Source organism: Suncus etruscus, chromosome 3 (genome assembly GCF_024139225.1).
Source record: "Suncus etruscus isolate mSunEtr1 chromosome 3, mSunEtr1.pri.cur, whole genome shotgun sequence".
Classification (NCBI taxonomy): Eukaryota; Metazoa; Chordata; class Mammalia; order Eulipotyphla; family Soricidae; genus Suncus; species Suncus etruscus.
In genome coordinates this window covers 5,739,640-5,748,663 of record NC_064850.1, presented here as the reverse complement: position 1 = coordinate 5,748,663, position 9,024 = coordinate 5,739,640, and the positions used below count along the sequence as shown (strand labels likewise).

Here is a 9,024-nt window from a genome sequence, read left to right as displayed (position 1 = left end):
CTGGGTCAGCTGAGTGCCAGGCAAATACCCTATCGATGTGTTTCCATTCCAGCCACTAGGGAGCTATTTAAAGACTCTAAACCTTGGGGCAGTTGAGACAGTACTGCAGATAGGACACTTGCCTTACTGCAGGTACAGCGGGTTTCCCTCCTTCATCCCATTTGGTCCCCTGAGCACAGCCAGAAGTGATCCCTGAGTGTAGAATCTGGAGTGACCCCTGAGCACAGACAAATGTAGCATCTATTAAAAAATTTTTGCCTGGGGCCGGGCGGTGGCGCTGGAGGTAAGGTGCCTGCCTTACCTGCGCTAGCCTAGGAGACGGACCGCGGTTCGATCCCCCGGCGTCCCATATGGTCCCCCAAGCCAGGAGCGACTTCTGAGCGCATAGCCAGGAGTAACCCCTGAGCGTTACCGGGTGTGGCCCAAAAACCAAAAAAAAAAAAAAAAAAAAAAAAAAAAAAAAAAAAAAATTTTTGCCTGGCATGGGGTGTGGGTTGGGGGGGCATATTGTTAGGCTTGGTGTTGCTCAGGAACTACTCCTGACTCTATGCTTTTTTTTTTTAGAGGTATAGCCCTGGGAGTGCTCAGATTAAACCCTGAACTCCATCCAACACTTTAAGCCATCTCCCCAGAGTCCCTAATTTTTTTTAACATTTTAATTTATTTCAAGTTTATTTTAAAATAAAGAAAAAGAAATACATATCAATTCTTTTTTTTTAAATCATGTAAACATGTGGTTCATAAATTTCTATAATAGAGTTGTTTTGGCCATTCAATGTCCAAAATTAATTCCACCCATTGTTCCCAGTTTGTTTTTATTTTGTTTTGTTTTTTGGTTTTTATTGGGGGGGGTCACACCCGGTGATGCTCAGGAGCTACTCCTGACTATGCTCTCAGAAATCGCTCCTGGCTAGGGGGACCATATGGGATGCCGGGACTCAAACCCAGGTCCGTCCTGGGCAGCCACATGCACAGATCAAAGGACGATATATCTCTGATTTCCACTTAGTGTTAGATGATGTGATAGGACAACCTGGTCTTAGGTCAAGTTGTCATTTCCTCATTGTCCTCGTTATCATATCAGACTGGCACAAGTTGGTGCCAGAGCGATGTTAGAAATCTCCAAAAGAGCTTAGTGACTGGTGTTGTTGCAGGAAGCTGTATCAGTTCTGGGATCCGAGTCCCTAATTTTTATTTTCTGGTTCCTTTATTTATTATTTATTTTAATTTAGCGGCTTTGGGCCACAACCGGCAGTGCTCTGGATTTACTCCTGGCTTTGCACTAAGGAATTAAGTCCTGGTGATGCTTGGGGGATCCTATTGGGTGCCCAGTCCGAATCCAGGTGTGATTGCAAATGGCAGGCTCCCTAACCATATCGCCCAGGCCCTAAGGGTCCTTTTACTCATTTTATGCATTTCTGTTCGGTTTTGATTTGGGGCTACACCCAGCATGCTCACGGGATTCCTCCTGGCTCTGCCCTTAGGAATCACTCCTGGCAGTGTTCTGGGGGTCCTATGTGGGATACCCAAGATCGAACCCTGGCCAGCAGCATGCAAAACAAGCCAGCGCCTTGACCAATCTCTCTGACCCTGGCTCCTTTTTATTTCTAGAGACGTCCCACTTTTCTTACTCGTAGAACCAGAATGAACCCTTAGCAGGAAAATCCTTTTCCCTTCAAGACAGTATTAGACTTTCAGTTTTGTTTTTGCCTTTTTTTTTTTTTTTTTTTTTTTTTTTTTTTTTTTTTTTTTTTTTTGCTGCTTTACTTCTGAGCCACATCCCTGTGCCTCTGGAAAAATAATGCCATTTGCAGCCTTTGAACTCCACGGAGATTCACTATCTCAAGCTTAACCTCCCTGCTATAGGAATCACAGCGAAAAGGTAAAGGTGCCAACCCAACCTGCAAAGACAAGAGTCTCTAGGACCTGCTGGCAAAAAAAAAAAAAAAAAAAAAAAAAAAAAGAACCACCCGCAAACCTCCTCCTCTCCAGGACGCAACCGGGCCAGATCTCCAGTGAGTTTGCTGGTGGCAGCTCCTGCATTTTGGAGAAAGCCAGCCAACCAGCCAGGCAGTCCCCAAGGTCATACCTGGGCCACTGACTCACCTGGTGGGGGTGTGAGGAAGGCGGAGCCAGCTGGGGCACCGACCCAACCCAACCCAAGCCAACCCTAGCCGAGCTGGGGCGGTAACTCGAGCCAGCCTGGACGCGAGCGCGAGGGTGCGGCCAGGTTCACCTCCCTAGAGGCGGAGCAGGTGGCGGTCACCTGGGCCTAGGCGGAACTGGGGTGAAGTGGAGAGGCCTGTGGGTGATCCCGACTCTCGGAACCACCAGCCTAGAACCTCAGCCGGAAGTTCTGGGGGCCCAGAACCCGTCTCCAACATGACTTGGAGCGCGTCGGCGCGGGGCGCGCAGCAGCCGGACAACACCGCCTTTACGCAGCAGCGTCTCCCGGCCTGGCAGCCTCTCCTGTCCGCCAGCATCGCCCTGCCCCTCTTCTTCATCGCCGGCCTGGCCTTCCTGGGGCTGGGGCTGGGCCTCTTCTACTCCTCCAACGCCATCAAGGAGCTGGGGCACGACTACACGGGGTACCCGACGCCCGGCAACTGCTCCCTGTGCGCCTCGGCCGCGCCTCCAAAACGCTGCTCTTGCGCCTGGTTCTTCTCGCTCCCCGAACTCTTCCCGGGTCCCATCTACGTGTACTACGAGCTGAGCAACTTCTACCAGAACAACCGGCGTTATGGGGTGTCCCGGGACGACGCGCAGCTCAGCGGCCTGACGTGGGCACTGCGCCAACCTGCCAACGAGTGCTACCCGTACCAGTACAGCTCGGCCGGGTTACCGGTGGCCCCATGCGGGGCCATCGCCAACAGCCTCTTCAACGACTCCTTTTCGCTCTGGCACCGGCGAGGACCCGGGGGCGCCTACGTGGAGGTGCCGCTAGAGCGCACGGGCATCGCCTGGTGGACCGACCTGCACGTGAAGTTCCACAACCCGCCCCTCGTGAACGGCAGCCTGGCACTGGCTTTCCGGGGCACCTCGCCGCCCCCCAACTGGCCCCGACCCGTCTATGAGCTCAGCCCCGACCCCAACAACACGGGCTTCGTCAACCAGGACTTCGTGGTCTGGATGCGCACCGCGGCCTTGCCCACTTTCCGCAAGCTTTACGCGCGCATCCGTCATGGCAACTACACGGCTGGGCTCCCCCGGGGCAGTTACAGGGTTAACATCACCTATAACTACCCTGTGCGCCCCTTCGGGGGCCAGAAGCGCCTCATCTTCAGCAACATCTCCTGGATGGGCGGCAAGAACCCCTTCTTGGGCATCGCCTACCTGGTGGTCGGGTCCCTCTGCATCCTCACCGGCTTTGTCATGTTGGTGGTGTATATTCGCTACCAGGACCAGCAGGATGAAGAGGAAGATGAGGACTGATTGGTTGGTTGGTTGGTTAATGGACAGCTGCTTTTCTGAGCATCCTTCCTGCAGGCCCAAGGCCCAAGGCCAAGACTCAATCATTTGCCAAGCATCCTGGTGGAGAGAGGTCTGGAGAGGAAGGAAGGACTCTGATCCCCTATGGGGACACTTTCTCTGGTCTCTCTAGTTGCACAAGGACACGACCTGGTGGTTTCCATCATGTGTTTCTAGGTGGGCATGTTAGGGGCCTCATGGACCTGCTTCAGACAGGCCCAAGCCAAGCCTCAATTACTTTCCAACCAACCATCCTGATGGAGAGGTCTGGGGAGGAAGGAAGGAAGGACTCCAACCCCCCCTAGGGACACTTTCCCTGGTCTCTTGGGTTGCACAAGGACACATGTCCTCGTTGTACCTGTTTCAGCCCCTCTGGGGAACAGACAAGCCTCCAGAGGTAAAATTATTTTTTCAAAATCTTCTTCCAGTTGGTTCATGGCGCCTACTTGGAGCTTTTTCTTTTTCTTTCTTTTTCTTTTTTTCACTGCACAAGGGTTCTTGGGGGTGGTCCCCAGGGACCGTGTGGGTTGGCAGCAGAAAATGAAAACTTGCAGATGGCCTGGAGGAATGGGGAGATGATGCTTGTTTAAAATATGAAATCAGGAAGCTTTGTCCTCAGAGATTTGGACATAGTAAGGCCAGGACGTGACCTTGAACTGAAGTTAACAAGCTCTTTTGGAGAGTCCCACCAAATTTTGGAATCTGTGCTGTACTGGGTGGGTTGGTATGCAGACAGCGAAAATCTCATTAGATGTAAGAGGAATATTTTTTATTAAGCATATCTGATCGGCAAGTCAGCAGCCCCTATGTTGGATAAGAGAATTCACTATTTATTTTTACCATATTGAGTTGAGAGTAACCAGTTGTTTTTTAATCTTTAAAAATAGAATTATATTCTGTCCATTGCTATAAAATTTTAAATGCGACTCTGAGACCTAAAGTACTCAGATTAAATTAGAAAATATGGTTCCTATTCTCTAGGGTTTTTGAAAGAGAATAAAGGTTATATTGGTCTTATCTTTGTGACTGTTTGCTTAATTCTTTTGAACTTTAATCTTAAAGGCACAAATGGTACCAGCCACTTTGTTCATTTGTTATTAGCATAATGACTCTGCCGTGAGAAAATTATCTTTCATGAGAAGACCCAGTTAAAGAAAACTCAATCTCTTTTGTTGTTGTTGTCGTTATTTTGTTTTGTTTTATTTTGGGTTTTGTTTTTGATTTTTGGGTCACACTCAGCAGTGCTCAGGGGTTACTCCTGGCTCTGTGCTCAGAAATTGCCCCTGGTAGGCTGGGAGATCAGATGGGATGCTGGGAATCGAATCCGGGTCCATCCCTTGCAAGGTAAACGTCCCTACCACTGTGCTATCTTTTAAGCCCCTTTGTTAATTTTCTAAATCAGAATTTGAACTTAATATAACTTTGACATGTAGTGTGAATTAAATGATCTTTAAATATTGTTAAATAGGGTAAAATGTTAGTTTATAAAATCATATGTATAGGTTTTGAGGCCACACCCTGCAGAGCTCAGGGGTTCCTCTTGGCTCTGCACTCAGAAATCACTCCTGGCAGGCTCAGGCCACCATATGGGAATACCAGGGATTGAACCCAGGTCAGCTGCATGCAAGGCAAGCACCCTACCACTGTGCTATCCCACCTAACCACACAATGCTTACTATCAAGAGGTGTTATGTGATAGAGAATGTTAAAGAAAAGGTGTTAGATAGCATTTGGTACATTTCTGCATTTTACTTGAATTATACATTGAAATTATTTGTTGTATATTAATTTGTTATCATTTGAATCTTGGGCTGCAGAGCAGCTGAAAGATAAAAGAAAAAGCAGAAAAACATTTCCCTAGAATAATCGTGTGTTACAGCATTTTATTTCGTATCTGAGGATTCTACCTGGGCTCAAATTCTTTTTTTTTTTTTTTGTTTTTTGTTTTTTGTTTTTTGGGCCACACCCAGTGGTGCTCAGGGGTCACTCCTGGCTGTCTTCTCAGAAATAGTTCCTGGCAGGCACGGGGGACCCTATGGGACACCGGGATTCGAACCAACCACCTTTGGTCCTGGATCGGCTGCTTGCAAGGCAAACACCGCTGTGCTATCTCTCCGGGCCCTGGGCTCGAATTCTTCTGTTGTCTAGTAAGGATTTTCTAAGTGAGAGGAAAAAAATAAACCTCAATTATCAGACTAAAAGTATACTTTTTAGTTACCTTTTACAACACACCACAGAGAGAGAGAGAGAGAGAGAGAGAGAAAGAGAGAGAGAGAGAGAGAGAGAGAGAGAGAGAGAGAGAGAGAGAGAGAGAGAGAGAGAGAGAAGCCGATGGGATTGCTTGTTTTATATGCAACTGACTCAGATTTAATCCTCACATCTCATTTAGTTCACCACCACGAGTAAACCCTTAAGCAGTGCCGGATGTAATCCCTACCAAACCAACAACAGTGGGGCCGGCAAGGTGGCGCTAGAGGTAAGGTGTCTGCCTTGCAAGCACTAGCCAAGGAAGGACCACAGTTTGATCCCCCAGCATCCCATATGGTCCCCCCAAGCTAGGGGCAATTTCTGAGCGCTTAACCAGGAGTAACCCCTGAGCATCAAATGGGTGTGGCCTCAAACCCCCCCAAAACAACAACAGCAATGACAATGATAACAACAACAAACCCCCAAACAAAAGAAAACCTAATGTAATCAAGGTAGATTTCCATAGTTCAACAACATATATGTTTTACAACTTTTCAGTATCTATAAGATGAGATCAACTGAACAATTTGCCGGTTCTGCAGTTGTTAAAAATTAGAGACAAAAAGTCTGGGATTTCCTTTAGTAGCATTATATATCTATAGCCTTTTCACTTTAAGTCTGTGGCATTATTCCAGTCACTGGAGATTTCAACCATCTTAAATTCTTAAAGAGTTATTGGTATAGTTGCATGTAATCATTTCCATATATACCGTTGGTTATAAGTCATTATGGTAATAGAAGAAATTTCTTCTTCCCTTACTTTTATCAGACATTTTTTCATATCCCAGATTCTCTCCTCACCCCCAAACTAAACCATAACTGATTTTAGATGAAAGTATTTAGAGGTTTTAACTTTAATTTTCTTTTCAGCATAATTTCTTTGCTGTTCTGTTTTGGGTTTTTTTGAGGGTCATACCCAGCAGTGCTCAGAGATTTCTCCTGGCTCTGCACTCAGAAATCACTCCTGTTAGGTTTGGGAGACCATATGGAATTCTGGGAATCAAACCCAGGTCAACTGCATGCAAGGCCAAAACCATACCTGCCTGAAGCTGATATTGCTCCAGCCCCTAAAAACACTAGTTTTTTTTTTTTTTCTTTTTTTGTCGGGGAGGAGTCACACAGTAGTGCTCAGGGTTTATTCTCCAACTCTGTACTCAGAAATCGCTCCTGGCAGGATGCTAGGTATCGAACCTAGGTCAACCGAGTGCAAGGCAAATATTCTACCGCTGTGCTATCATTTCAGCCTCTGAAAACAATAGCTTTTGAGTTTTTGTTTTGTTTTGTTTTTGTTTTGCGGCCACACTCTATGACATTCAAGGGTTACTCCTAGCTATGCGCTCTTGGAATCGCTGCTGGCTTGGGGGACTATATGGGATGCCAGGCATCAAACTGTGCTCCATCCTGTATCAGCCGCATGTAAGGCAAATGCCCTGCCACTGTACTATTTCTCCAGCCCCTTGTTTTTCTTTGAAAACAATGGTTTTTAAATATCTTTATAAGAAGGATTTAGTGACTTTGGCTTAGTAACTACACACTTTAAGGTCCCAAAGAGATGTTATGAGAAAGCAACACATATATTAAGAATTTGCAAAGAAGTATTTCAAAGGATTAGAGTACAGGATTAGCAAATATAAGTCCTGGGTTCTATTTCCACACCGTTTTTTGTTTGTTTGTTTTTATTTTTGGGTCACACCCGACAGTACTCAGGTGTTCCTCCTGGCTCTACGCTTAGAAATCCCTCCTGGCAGGCTTGGGGGACCATATGGGATGCCGGGATTTGAACCGCTATCCTTCTGCATGCATCCTACCGCTGTGCTATCTCTCCAGCCCTTTTTCCACACCTTATAGACCTCCAAGCATCTCTGGGTATGACCTAGTGACCAAAATTAATGTTAAAAAGTTGGGCCAGGGCCCGGAGAGATAGTACAGTGGTGTTTGCCTTGCAAGCAGCCGATCCAGGACCTAAGGTGGTTGGTTGGAATCCCAGTGTCCCATATGGTTTCCCGTGCCTGCCAGGAGCTATTTCTTTTCCTTTTTTTTTTTTTTTTTTTTTTTTTTGTGCCAGGAGCTATTTCTGAGCAGACAGCCAGGAGTAACCCCTGAGCACCACCGGGTGTGGCCCAAAAACCAAAAACAAACAAACAAAAAAGTTGGGCCAGAGGGGCCGGAGAGATAGCATGGAGGTAGGGCATTTGCCTTGCATGCAGAAGGATGGTGGTTCGAATCCCGGTATCTCATTTGATCCCCCAAGCTTGCCAGGAGTGATTTCTGAGCATAAAGCCAAGAGGAACCCCTGAACACTGCCGGGTGTGACCCAAAAACCAATAAATAAATAAATATTTCATGTGCCACACTGAGCAGTTGACCAATGAACAGGGAAATATCCTGATTTGGCCAAACCTATCTCTTTGGAAGAAAGAGATAAGAAAGATGGAATAAAGGGGAAACATGAGCATTGGATGTTGTTCAGGGCCAGCCAGATGTTCTGAAGGCTGGGGACTGGCCATGAAGAAAGCCCCAGGCAGAAAGCACAGCTCACTAGCAGGAATAACTGATAACAAGAGCTTAGGGCAATTCCGTAAGTGATGACTGCTTACCTCCTTCTGAACCCCTCAGCCTGTCTTTTTGATCAGCTTGAATATGATTTATCTTTTTCCTTCGAAGCCAAAGGTATTAATGTCAAGACCTTCACTAATAGCCTTGCTTTCTGCATTGCCTCTTAACTAAGGTCCCATTAAAGTAGCTGAAATCTGACATCACTAATGAAAATTGTAAATGATGTGCCATTAATACGGTTATTTTATTCTTCTAAAAGGCCTTTGTTCTGAAAGTCCAAGGTGCTTGCCACTCTGTGGTCTCATTAATCCTATCCATCAAAATGCGTAAGTTTTTAAGAGATCATCAAGACTGAGGAGATCGAAATAGATTCCTTTCTATATGACTCCGTTTTATTCAGAATTTTCACACAGGCATAACTTTTAGATGATTTAGTTTGTCTTTTTTTGTTTGTTTGTTTGTTTGTTTTGGGGCCATACCCAGTGATGCTCAGGGGTTATTCCTGGCTATGTGCTCAGAGATCGCTCCTGGCTTGGGGGACTATATGGAACGCCAGGGTGTGTGTGGGAGGGATCGAACCGAGGTCCATCCTAGGCTAGCGCATGCAAAGCAGATGCCTTATCGCTTGTGCCACAGCTCTGGCCCCTCGGTTTGTCTTTTACATGGTGTAATTAAACGATTTCAAAGATAATCATGATGGATTATTGTTATGATTTATCAAGTGAAAAATATCTCCCACTATTGACAGAACCT

At 46.4% G+C, this 9,024-nt stretch overlaps 1 protein-coding gene across 1 annotated transcript; it reads left to right on the top strand.

Annotated features, from left to right (window-relative positions):
• The first annotated feature begins 2,364 nt into the window (after positions 1 to 2,364).
• Positions 2,365 to 3,444, top strand: TMEM30B (transmembrane protein 30B). The gene has a single exon (XM_049770461.1). The coding sequence runs from the start codon at positions 2,383 to 2,385 to the stop codon at positions 3,430 to 3,432; it is 1,050 nt and encodes a 349-aa protein (XP_049626418.1). The 5' UTR covers positions 2,365 to 2,382; the 3' UTR covers positions 3,433 to 3,444.
• The last annotated feature ends 5,580 nt before the right edge of the window (positions 3,445 to 9,024 follow it).

Bases quoted from the DNA above. Each gene is read 5' to 3' on its own strand.
- TMEM30B (XM_049770461.1), top strand. From the start codon at position 2,383: ATGACTTGGAGCGCGTCGGCGCGGGGCGCGCAGCAGCCGGACAACACC.